Here is a 13746-nt window from a genome sequence, read left to right as displayed (position 1 = left end):
GAGGTGTCTAGAATGTTGTAGACACCATGTGCTTAATTAGTATGCTAACTCCTGTGTTGTAGACAACACGTGCATAATTAGAGTGCAAATCCCTGTGTTGTCAACATGACAACTCACAAGAGTTTGCATACTCCTATGTGAATAAATATTAAAATAATGCACATTAATTTATTTATTTAATATTCTCTTGACTCCTTTTAAAATTAATTTATTAATTTTAAATCTCATGCACTCACTTTATTAAATCCACTTGTTTTATCTTAATATATTTTAATCACATGCATGCATCATGTGATCTAGAATCTTTTAATAATTTTAATATCTTTTTCACTTTTAAATTTATTTTCGAAACTTAATTGATAAAATATTTATTAACTTAAATAATAATATTATTTAGCATGAACTCTAAATATATTATTATTAAATTAAATAAATATTATCACATTCTAAATTTAAACTTATAACTTTTATCTTCAAATATAATTATTTTATTTAATTAATTTTCCAATTAATTAAATAAAATAAATATCATATTAATTTTCCATTAAATTAAACCATTAATTAAATCTTTTAATTAGTCTTAATTAATAGAAAATACACTAAAGACTCATAAAGTAAAATACAAAAAAACCCATCATAGCAAAACACATACAAAATCAAACTAAGGGGTTAATATCATGAATTACGTCATCCGACGTATTCAGAGGGTAATCAACTTAGATACTTGTCCTAATTTTTAATTAGAAAAAATGGCTTAAAGGGTTGGGATTTGGACTTGAGAATTTATCTCCCCTCTCTTACCATTGAGATAATGCGATAAGGTACGCTCACCCTGGCAATTTAGGGAAGTCGATACTCGATACCTGCAACTTGCATAAAATCCACACATGTACAAGCACAATATATACTAAGCTAAACAGGAAATTGCAAGAAGTGGTGCATCGTGTAGATCCCGACTAGCAGGTGACTACGACTTCCTTCCTTAACCACATCAGAAACTCCATACAAAAAGAAAACAAACATGCACACCATACACATGCAAGTATGGGCTAAGTATCCATAAGAAAACACATATGACAATAAATCATCTAACTAATCATCATTAATAACTGCAAACACTACAATAATCATCATGCATACATGAAATATAGAATACCAAATGACCTCATCATATAATAAAATGAATCTAAAACAATATCTGATAATCTCAAAATAATGTTACTAATTATCATCATCATAAAACTGTCCTAAAAGAGTTTGGCAACATCAGCAAAATGCAAACTAGGGGCAGGCACTACACAAAGTTTATATTCTAAAAATTTACTCCTGTTAAGAAAGCCGCATTACAAAAATGTCTTTCTAATGTCAAATTTGCAGGTGAAATATTTAAGAGTTCAAATCAACTTTATGACATTGAGATACACAGAAAAAAAGAACATAAAAAATACCAAGCACACAAGATAGACAAAGAAACCAAATTTATGTGGGAAACTTTTTCAAGAAAAAAACCACCACCTAAAAAGTTGAGTGCCTTCTTTGCATTATAGTAAACAATGTTACATATAATGAACAATGGATTTTTCATAGTCTAAAATGATTACAATCAACTTGATATTTGGCCACTACTTCTCCCAATGAAACATGCAACAATTTATAGTGCATTAAATGTCACTTTACAAAATGGTTACTAATAACCTTGTCACTCTTCCATTTGATGGTCACTCCTCCATCTAAGAGTCTCGACAGTCACTCCTACATCCATTTGATAGTCCTTAATGGAAATTACCACAGAATCAACACTAGTCCACAGATGCTACTTTTTGCACAATATGGTATTGCACGATACTTCATTATAGTGTGAACAACCACTCTACTGTACATGCTACTCTTTCTCAACAACTCCCTCTCGATTTACTAATTATTTTTAATACTTTGTCAAATAATGCGATCATAACAAAGTATTAAAAGTATAAAACCAGGGACAAAATTTGTCACATCACATGTGCTCATAAAGAAAAACTTATCAAAGCCCAAACCCATTTACAAAGCTTCTGCAACAAACTACAATTGTATAAAGAAAATATGATGAACTACTCTTTAATATGTAAGGGCCCATTTGGTTGTTGTCATATGAATTGAAAATTAGAATGGAAAATAAGAATGAGAATGGGGATTAGGAATAGGATTTGGAAATTACAATTCTAGTCTTGTTTGGTTCACTAGATTGAAATTGGAATAAGGGTTGAGGAAAAAGAAGCAGATGAATGCGATTTGATGCCGCGTTTGAGTCTAACTTGCCATGGGCTTTCAGAATTACAATGATTATTATTTCTGATGGCTAGAGAGTTTGGTGATGGAAGTGTTGGCCAAAGATCTTTTCCCTTGACCAAATTGCCTCCTACACTTTGGAATGTTTTGGCCTTCCTCTGCTATTCTGACAGTACAACAAGAAGGGTTTGGGACTTCCTCTCCTTCTCTCTTTGCATGAAATTAGGGCCTTCTCGACACTCCAGACCAAGTCACCCAATCACTACAATGAAGAATGTGCACAAAAATCATTCCTCCAATTCTTGAAGATGAAAGCTCCTCATAGTCACTAAATGCCTCTTTTTGCATTGGATCGGTGTGAAAAATCAACTATTGCAGTCACTGATTATTAATCTCCTATCGTAAATGATTATTAAAATGCTGAAAATAAATTTCCAACTAATATGAAAAAATAACACAACTGCAACTTCACTTATAAAATACGGAAAGAAATGCGCAACACAATGAACACAATATTTTCAAACAAATTATCCTTGGAAAAACCCCTAAGGGAAAACTAGTTCTACAGATGAGGAATTGGATTAAACTTTAGCAAATCAAGAGATACAAAATTCCTTGCCTCTCACTGGTAGAACTTTGACAGCCTCCTAATTTCTCTTGTTGATATTCCCCACTGCTATTCTCATGCTAACATTGTGCCCTTGCTAACACTGCAAGACTGTTTGCTAACACTACAAACTTACAAACTCATTTGCTAGCACTGCAAATGTTTCTCTAAACTTCTTTCTCTTCTTGTACTCCAAATTTTCCCCTTGACCTCCTTTGATACTACTCCTATTGGGAAACCAATGGCCAAGATCAATTTACAATCGACGGTCGAGATTAAAACAACTTAACAACCCTAACCAAGTTGGTTTCTAGTTGTTTCCAAAAGTGGTCAATTAATTAACAAATATTTGTCTCTAACCTAACTAATTAGTTAGCAAAATAATTACTTGCTAACTAATAGCATATGGGCGAACAACTGTCCAAAGCTAACTAGACTAACACTCCCTCTTAGCAAGGAAGTTGTTCTACATGACACCTAACTTATCTTTGAAGAAGATGAATTTTGTCTTCCCCAATGCCTTAGTTAGAATGTCTGCTACCTGCTCCTCTGTAGGTATGTATTGTAGCTGAACAACTCCCCATTGTACACAATCTCTGATGAAGTGATATTTGATGTCTATATGTTTAGACCTATCATGAAACATTGGATTATCAGATAACTTGATGCAACTCTAATTATCACAATGTATCATAGTAGTCTCAACCTTCTGACCAAATAAAGCTACTAAAAATTTCTGTAGCCATATAGCTTCACATGTCGCCATGCTAGCCGCTATGTATTTTGCTTCTGCTGAACTCAGAGCCACAGATTTTTGTGTCTTGTTGAACCAAGAAACAACTCCTGATCCCAAGCTGAAACAACACATTGAAGTGCTCCTTCTACCCGTTGTACTTCCTGCCCAATCTACATCAGTATAGCCTATCAACTTGTTAAATCCCATACTCAATTGCACCATGCAAGTAATGCAACACATGCTTAGCCATTGTCCAATGTATTCTCTTTGGTTCAACCATGAACTAACTAAGAGAGTTAATTACAAATGCTATATCTGGCCTAGTGTTGACCAAATACATAAGTGAACCAATCAATTGTCTATGTAAAGTGGGATCTACATCCTTTTGCCAAGATGTATCTACCTTCCTCCAATTTGTGATCATGGATGTAGACATGGCTTTGCAATCCTCCATCCCGAATTTCTTCAAGATTTCAATGTAGTATTTCCCTTGACCAAGAAAAATCTCCCCATCTATCTGCCACATTTCCATGCCTAGAAAGTAGTGCATAAGTCCCAAATCCTTCATCTCAAACTCTTATGCAAGGTTCCTCTTGCAATCCACTACGAGCCCTAGTGAACCTGTAAGAAACAGGTCATCCACATAAAGAACAAGAATGAGAATCTCACCCCCAACCATCAAGTAGTAGAGGTTAGCATCTACTTCACTCTTCACAAAGCCCATTTTCTGCAAGTATGCATGAATGCGCTCATACCATGCTTTAGGAGCCTGCTTGAGTCCGTACAATGCTTTCTTCAATTTGCACATGTGGGTCTCTTTGCTGTGTGCTACAAAGCCTTTTGGTTGTTCTATGTATACCTCCTCTTTCAACTCACCATTAAGGAATGTTGTCTTGATATCCATTTGATGGATCTGCCATCCCATCTGTGCTGCAAGTGAGATTACAACTCGTATAGAAGTATACCTAGCAACTAGAGCAAATGTCTCCTCATAGTCTATTCCCTCCTTTTAAGAGAACCCCTTTGCCACGAACCTCGCCTTGTATTTCTTGATGCTACCATCTACACCATGCTTTATCTTATAAATCCAATGATCCAACTACTGCCCTATCTATTGGTCTAGGCACTACCTCCCACACATCATTCTGCATTATTGAGGAATATTTCTCAGCCATAGCATCTCACCATACCTGATGTTCTGTAGCTTTGTGATAGCTAGAAGGCTCACTATCTACCAACTGATTAACTAATGCCACATAGTCATTGAACTTGGCTGGTTGTCTCCATTATCTAGTACTCTTCCCAGGAGCTCCCACAAACTCCTGAGTATCCCTTTGTGTATCTAGAACCTCATGGTTCCTACTGTCAACTGTAGAGGATGAAATGTCAACCTTTGAGTCCTCTAGATGCATTTCCTGTTGCAGCTATTGCTCTAGACTCTGTGAATCTTCACTACCTGAGTCTATACTTGTACTGGTAACTGTACTTGAGCTTTGTTGCCCTTGACTTGGTCTTGGAGCTTCTGTTGGCTGCCCACTCTGATCATCTACTAGAAAATCTCTGGATCTCCTGATTGCCTTGTCCTCTATGAACTTGACATCATGTTTGACAATAATCCTTTTAGTCATTAGAATGAAAATCCTATGTGCTTTTGAGGTCTCATTGTACCCAACAAAATACCCCCTCTCTGCAATCTGATCTAACATTGTATACATGTATCTCTAGGAATATGACAATATACCAGACTCCTGAATATCCTGAAGTGACCAACACCTAGCTTCTTCCCTGTGAAAGCCTCCTTTGGTGTCATATTCCCTAGCACCTTATGTGGAACTCTATTATGTATGTAGACTATTGTATTACATGCCTCTACCCATAAGTAATGGGGCATGTCTTGGTCATGTAGCATAGCTCTTGCTTCCTCTGATATAGAATAGTTCTTCCTCTTAGCAACTCCATTCTACTATGGATTGTAAGGAACAATCCATTCTCTCTTGATTCCTTCTTTGGTACAAAACTCCTAGAAGACATTTCCTTTGTACTCACCTCCATTATCTGACCAAAGAACCTTTATCTTCCTTCCTGTCGAATTCTCCACAAGAGCCTTGAACTCTTGGAATCGACTGAAAACCTCATCCTTAGTCTTCAAGAAGTATATCCAGGTCTTCTAGAGAAATCATCAATAAAAGAAACATAGTACTCATATCCTCTAAGAGATTTTGTCAACATCAGTCCACAAACATCTAAGTGTACTAGATCAAGAACACCCTTAGATCTAGTGTCACTTCTCGGAAAAGATGCTTTTGTGAATTTCCCCAACACACATCCATTACATACATCATCATGCTCTGTGCTCACCTTTGGAACACCTGTCACCATCTCACAAAGCAATCTAAGTGCTCCATGATGAATATGGCCCATCCTCCCATGCCATAGCTCTCCAAGATCTCTAGGATTACTGTTGCTCATGAGTGCCTTAGGAGTATCAAATTGCAACCTATAAAGGCAACCACTCCTAACTCCAATAATTATGGGTGATTTCCAATCCTTGTGCTTAATCAACACATTTGTCCCTCTAAAGAGTACATTATACCCCCTATCCTCAAGAATAGATGTAGAAATCAAATTCATACCTAAGCCTAGCACATGCAACACATCATGAAGTAGAATTATCTTTCCATTCTCCCTCTGAAATTGAACTTTCCCAATTGGGTTGAGTTTGGAAAAGTTTCACATAGAAATTTGGATGTTGGTGTCCTCCTCCTTGTAACTGGAGAAGTACTCTCTAACTCCTGTCATATGAAATGATGCCCCGTGCTATCTATATACCAAACACATTGTGAGGTTGAGCTAACCACAAAAGCTATGAGTGAAAATTCATCTTCCATTCTACTGGAGAGTTCTTCTGCACTTGTTGAAGCTGCCACCTACTTCTTACCCTTCTTCCTCTCTAGGCAATCATTGACATAGTGGCCAAACTCGTGACATCCAAAGCACTTGACCTTAGAAAGGTCCTTCTTCTTCTTTTCACTTTGTGAATTTGATCCTTTACTAGATCCCTTCTTTGCTTTCCCTTTACCCACTAGGGCAATGTTTTCTTGTTCCACCTCATTTTTCTGACTCTTGTTGGTCCCATTAACAAGACTTAGTCTAAACTGCTCCTGAGTGAAATTAGTCCATAGTCGATCCCAACTCGATAAAGTATCCCGTCCACTGACAACTTTAACAAAGATACTCCATTGTTTAGTAAACCCATTTAGGGCTATTCTCACTACCTCGTCATCACTAGGGTTATCTCCAACAGGTGCTAACTCATCCTTGACAAGTTTGAGCCTGGTGAAGTAACTTGTGACGTCTTCTCCCTGGTTCATCCGGGTATTCTTTAGCTTCTCTCTGAGAATCAACTTCCTGTTGGTGGTAGCATTCTAATATAGATTCAGAATGGCATCCCACATCTGCTTCACCTTATTTAGCTCTATGATATGTGGAACAATATGATTCTTGACACCATCAAGGATAATCCTCCTCACCTTGGCATCATCCTTCTTATACGTTGCAAGTTGTGTTGCATCCATTGGTATGGGTACATCACTGGTAGCATAATTCTTGATACCATTCTCTTCCAACAATAAAAAAATTCTGGCCTTCTAGACACCAAAATTTGAGGCACCATCTAATCTATCCTGATCTCTCAAACTAGCTGAAGCCATCTGAAGGGATTAAAGCAATAATAAATCTAAAGAGATCAAAATTTCTTTCCTAGGGAAAAACTCTTTTACCCTTAACAATGCTCTAATACCATGTGAAAAATCAACTATTGCAGTCATTGATTATTAATCTCCTATCGTAAACAGTTATTAAATTGTTGAAAACAAATTCTTAGCTAATATCAAAAAATAACACAATTGCAACTTCACTTATAAAATACAGAAAGAAATGTGCAACACAATGAACACAATATTTTCAGACAAATTGTCCCTGGAAAAACCCCTAAGGGAAAACCAATTCTATAGATGAGGAATTAGATTAAATTTCAGCAAATCAAGAGATACAAATTCCTTGCTTCTTACTGGTAGAACTTCGACAACCTCCTAATTTCTCCTATTGATATTCCCCACTACTATTCTCATGCTAACACTGCGCCCTTACTAACACTGCAAGACTGTTTGTTAACATTGCAAACTTACAAACTCATTTTCTAGCATTGCAAATGTTTCTCTAAACTTCTTTCTCTTCTTGTACTCCAAATGCCCCCTTGACCTCCTTTTATACTACTCCTATTGGGAAGCCAACAACCAAGATTGATTTACAATCGACGGTCAAGATTAAAACAACTTAACAACCCTAACCAAGTCAATTTCTAGTTGTTTCCAAAAGTGGTCAATTAATTAACAAATATTTGTCTCTAACCTAACCAATTAGTTAGCAAAACAATTACTTGCTAAATAATACCATATGGATGAACAGTTGTCCAAAGCTAACTAAACTAACAATTGGTGATTTTTTGAGTGAGATTGGAGACGAGAGAAATGGCATTTTGTGCTTCCCTTAATGCGACTACCATTGCAATATCGAACAGATCCTTGGGGCTCAACTTGGATGCGCCAGAGTAAGATGAAAGGCTTGTAATGCACTTGTCTTCATAAAACAATAAATGCCTCTTTATGATAACTCAACGCTCCCCAAAGGTCAACAGAATACAGGTTGATTGTTTCAAAGCATATTGTAATCCCATTGCCTCCAATCACTCCACCCCCCTTATCGATATTTTGTCTTGTCTATGAAGAATCTGCACATGGATCTAAAACATGTATTAATTTTGGAAAGACCAAATTGAGAATAGAAGCAGTTCATTCAAATAACATGTATTTTTTAGAATGGACAAATGTTCATTTTGGGGTCAAAATGAGAATACGTATTCCTATTCCCTATTCTTACTTCGTGCACCAAACAGAGAATTAGAAACAAATTCAAAATTTCAATTCCTATTCCCATTGAATTCCAACAACCAAATGGGCCCTAAGGGAGGTGATAAGCAAAATGACTTGCGCGAAAATTTATGTTGAGAATATATTGGTATTAATTCCTATGAGGGATGTAAAAATTTGTGGTTTCTAAATTTTCAAAAGGTAAATATAAATAATGCATTATTTTATTTAAAATAATAAAATATTATAAATCTAAAAATATATATATTAATTGGCAAAGGGTCGAAGTCTAGATTATTTATTATATTTATTTATTATTATTGATTGAGATTAATTATTATTTTGTGTTAAGCTCAAGTAGATTCAAACCTTAGATCTCCTAGACGAAAGACTCACAACTTTATCATTATGTTGTAGGCTCTTGCCTATAAATCTAAAAATAATTGTTTAAAGTAATATAAATTATATTTCTTACACTAATAAAGTATTGAAAATTTAAGAATATTTGGTTAAAATAAAATTACTTATACATGAAGTATTACATTTTTTCAATAATAAAATAAAACATTCCAAACAACACAGATTTTTCTCGTATTAGTCGATTTAATACAAATATTTAAAGAATTTGTGTGATCTAAGCTTATAAGAACTGTTGTGATACTTTTTCCATTTCATGCACTAACTTCTATAACTCCTAGTTTTCTTTTCAAATAGTTTAAATTTATCATTTTTAAATTTAATTATAAAATCAATACATTATAGGTCTTAAGAGTTATATTTTTAATAATGTGATTTATATCATTTTAACTTGATTGTAAAACATGCTACTTTTATAATTTTTAAGATTTTTAATATTGTATTTATAATATTATATTTTATAAATTAACTTTTTTCATTCAATTAAAGATACTATCAATACGTCTATTAGACAATCTTTTAGAAATATTATTATATATAATTATTAATTTTTTAAATTAATTTATATATTTTATATACTATAAAAAAACATTAAATTGATTTTAAATTTATACCTATAAAATCAAAGACGCAATTTTTTTTTCGTTTGATCGTTTATGATCTATATAGTTTGTAGTAAAAAACAACAACAAAAAAATTGAAAAAAAATCACTATATTTTCCTGAATTTGAGAGGAAAAATTTACATTGTTCTATACCTATATACGGAGATTAGTCTCTCCCTAAAGTACTAAGCCATCACTTGTAAAGCAAAATGCTTTTCTTTGAAAAAACGAAAGGAAAAATATTGTACGTAAGTTTTGAAACTTATTAAAGACAAAGATATGTATATGTGTTAGTGCCTAGTGGTTGGTGTCATTTACGTACCGTAAATAAATAAAGATGTGGTTTACAGAGGAAAGATTGGAAGCTAAGTAAGCTATAGATGCTTTTCCACCCTGCGCAGTACTGATTCGCATTGCATACGAGGCAACTTTTCGTTGCACATTTATTTGATTTTATTGTTTATTGTTTACTTTGAATTGCACATTTATTTTATTTAATTGTTTTCTTTTGATTGCACATTTATTTTATTTAATTGTTTACTTTCGACTGCACATTTATTTTATTTTATTGTTTACTTTTGATTGCGCATTAATTTATTTAATTAATCGTTTTTCCTGCTTTGTCGTATGGTGTGATCATAACAAAAGCATTACTAGGTATAACAAGGAGGCGCGAAATCGATCACATCACCACCATCGACAGAGCAAAACTTGTACGAGAATGTGAAGTTTCCGAAACCCCAAATCCCCATTTAAAAGCTGGTGTAACGAGCTGCAAGTGAGGAGATGTGCAAGATCATGGATCCAACAGAGAAGGGTGTGTGGTGGAAGGATGATAAGCAGTGGGTGAGATACCCAACTGAAATTGCTGCAGAAATCGAGAGAGCCAAGAAGAATGGCGATTCAAGTATCATGGTCGGTCCGTTCATATCTTCTCGCCATCCATCGGGGACGAATTACGCGATCGATCTGCACACAATGAAGCAAAAAAACCTCAGCACGGGTTTTTCGAGAGATATAAAGATAATCCCAGCATCCTCTGCTCAGGTGAGTCAATCTTTTAGGGCTGCTTGAACTGCCATCGAGTCTTCCGAGTTCTGAATGAGTGTTTTGTTTCTGATCTGTAAAATTAGGATCAGGATGATTCGGAAGAAGATGTTGATGATCCCGTGTCCCCAATTCTGCGAAGAATGCGTAAAGATGAAAACAAGAAAGAAGCAGCAGGGAAGGATGTTGTTAGTATCGTGCCCTCCATTACTGTGGACCTTCAGAAATTGAACCCTAACTGCATGTCCGATGGTCAGTGTAATCTTGTCTTGAAGCTTCCGAAGACTGTCGTGCATTCGGAAAGGCTTAATTCCCTCACCAGAAAGGTTCACGCCGTCCAATCTTATGTTTTCGTTGGTTTTTAAAATCGTGGAAATAGAGATTTTTTTTTTTTTCCAAATTTATCTAGGGTTTTTGGTGTTACAGACTCTCGCGTTGTTGTTGGAAAAGCTCACCGGGAGAGATTTCATTAAGAGCGTCATTGCAAGCAAGTCTCAGGGTTTCAGCCAGTGTAACCATGTCTGGAAGGTTCGTCAGTGTAATTCGTATGCCGTGGGGAGAGCAGAAAATCTGGACATGTATTCTTCGTTCCTGAACCATCTCTGCGGCTTAGCAGGGGAAGATGAGGGGCTTGTAGGTAAGAACTGCGCCACTTTTTAGGGTTTCTGAAGTCATTTTGCAACTGGCAAACAGCATCTGAGCGATTGCATGACATATTAGTTTTTGTTTGCTTGATTGTTTCTTAGGGTTTCAGTGAAGAAAGCTTGTTTGCTAGGGTTTTTGCTGAAGGAAACTAAACTTGTTTGCTAGGGTTTTTGCTGAAGGAAACTAGCTTGTTAGGGTTTTATACTGAAGACAATTTTTGGTCGAATTGCAGATGCTCTGTTCAGGGTAGCAGAGAAGGGGAACACGGGAGCAGGGGACCGTGTTGAGTATGTGTTCAAGGGTTCTTCAGTGGATGAAGGGAGGAGTGCATTTGAGCCTACAGATAGTGGTGTTGTTACTGGATACACCAGGCTGCTGCCATTGCCAAGTGAAGGCGGAAGGAAAGTTTCTGTTTACCTCACAATGTGTGAGTATGTGCAAGGGACCCGCTACCTCACCGTGGTGAAGGGCGCATCTCTATTTATTGCCCAGCTTGTTCCGACCATAACTGAACTGTAAGGAACAGTTTTCTCCATATGGATGACATGTACAGCCGTATGTGACTCCACATGATTATAGGATCTTGAGTTTTGAAACAAAAATAGGAATGCCAGATACAGCTGTATATAACTCCACAGCTCATAAGATTAGTAGGATCTTGAGCTTTGAAACAAATATAAACTGCTAAGTATGACCTCGTTTATATGTTAAATGAAGTAAATGTTTGGCCTTTAGTTGACAGTAGAAATGCTCTTGCCTTGTTGATCTGATGGTTTATTTCCCAGCTAGTTCCGACCACCTTTCTGTAAGAAAGAGCTTTCTGAACAGGGATGCCATTTTCAGCTGTATATGGCTCTATGCCTTCACCAGATAATAGGGTTTTGAGTTTTGAAACAATATAAACTTGTGATAGTGACCTTGTTTATGTGTTATAAAAAGTATATCTTCTGTTTCTAATCGAAATTGAAAATGCTATTGCCTTGTTGATCTCATGGCTTCTTTGCAAGCTTTTTTTATGGTCCATCCTTCACTTCAGTACTCATGTTTATTTTCAGCTTTGTTTTGTTCTTTGGGTTATCCGGTCTTCTGATCTGGTTGTAGCTTTTTAATTTTGTATTGAGAGATTTTTCTTAATTCTGTAATTTCATATGAAAATCTCGGTAATTTGTTGAAGCGCCCTTTTAAATTTCGGTATACTGGATTGTTTAAGTCTGAAAGTCTGATTTCAATCTGGGTGAATTGTTGAAGTGCCCATGTAAATTCCGGTATGCTGTATTATGTTCAATTCTGAAAGTAGGATTTCAAATGCATTTTTCAATTGAATATTTTTAGGCTGTATAGACGACGAAATGGTGTACTATCCATCTTGTATCTGTTACTTCGGAGAATGCGACTACTTGTATACCACTAAAGATGTCACCATCATTGTAATGAGTTTACCTGGTCGGTGTGGAAATCCGTCATGAAACCCTGATTGATAGCGATTACATAGTTTATGTTGCATGCCATTATTCTCTTATGACGGCAGAGTTTGGTGAATATTCGAAAGTGTTTTCTTTCTTTAAAAAATTATTTATATATTTATTTTATCTGAATTTAACTTTTTAGGTTAGACCTTAACGCAATCAATTAGCAAATACTACTGTATGCAGACATACAAATATAATAAATGTATAAAAATAAAATGCAAGAGGTAAAGAGTATCTAGTCTATAAAATTAATGATGGAAGAATGCTACACTATACACCTTTCTTATACTCTCATAAACTGATTTTCTTATTGTTTGATTTTATATATGTGGAGAAGCTTATGATTCACACTTGAATATGGTGAATTTAATAGTTGCAAGTTTGGATTTGCTGTTTGCATTTAATTTGTGTTTTCTTAGTATTTGACATGAGATATGAAATTAGAGGAGAGGATTCATTATTTGAATGTGCTATAATATTTGTGATAGTAGTTGTTAAATAATATATTTATTTATTTATTATATTTTAGTAATGATTGTAATTTTAAAGATCTTTTTGTTAATGATGGCTATTTATAATGGAATGAAATGTATCTTTTGATTTGAAAAATAACCAATCATGTGATGACACATCAATTGTATAGGTATGGAGTTTCTAATGCACTGTGATTGGATTCTTTATTTTTGGGCCGTAATTTTCAGATACCTTGGCAAATGACATATTGATATGATACCATATTTGATAATGTGACCTTGAAACCTTAGTTATAAACATATGACTTGCAAAGTAAGTTAATATAAAAAAAGTGGTAGTGATTTGGAATTTCTACATGAGATTTTAAGAGGCGCAAAATTAGAGTGTTTAACAACTGGATCCTCTATACTTATATTTGCTTTAAAACTTCTTTATTTGTTCCTTCCAATAAATTGAACATGGTGAAGTCCATATTTTTTACTAGTTATCTATATGCACCTAATTTGTGTTGGTAGAGAACATGGTGACATTCTATATGCACTTAATATCTT

General features: G+C 35.0%; 1 protein-coding gene across 1 annotated transcript; it reads left to right on the top strand.

Moving 5' to 3' along the window:
• The first annotated feature begins 10235 nt into the window (after positions 1 to 10235).
• Positions 10236 to 12239, top strand: LOC149568492 (uncharacterized). The gene is made up of 4 exons (XM_089821405.1): positions 10236 to 10607; positions 10694 to 10933; positions 11034 to 11244; positions 11485 to 12239. The coding sequence occupies exons 1-4, from the start codon at positions 10347 to 10349 to the stop codon at positions 11769 to 11771; spliced, it is 999 nt and encodes a 332-aa protein (XP_089677531.1). The 5' UTR covers positions 10236 to 10346; the 3' UTR covers positions 11772 to 12239.
• Positions 12240 to 13746: the final 1507 nt, after the last annotated feature.

The sequence above is a fragment of the Cupressus sempervirens genome, chromosome 3, assembly GCF_028749045.1.
Source record: "Cupressus sempervirens isolate cs-2001-9-10 chromosome 3, ASM2874904v1, whole genome shotgun sequence".
Lineage (NCBI taxonomy): Eukaryota > Viridiplantae > Streptophyta > Pinopsida > Cupressales > Cupressaceae > Cupressus > Cupressus sempervirens.
Note: the sequence above shows the minus strand (reverse complement) of the source record. Positions and strands in the feature narration are given on the sequence as shown.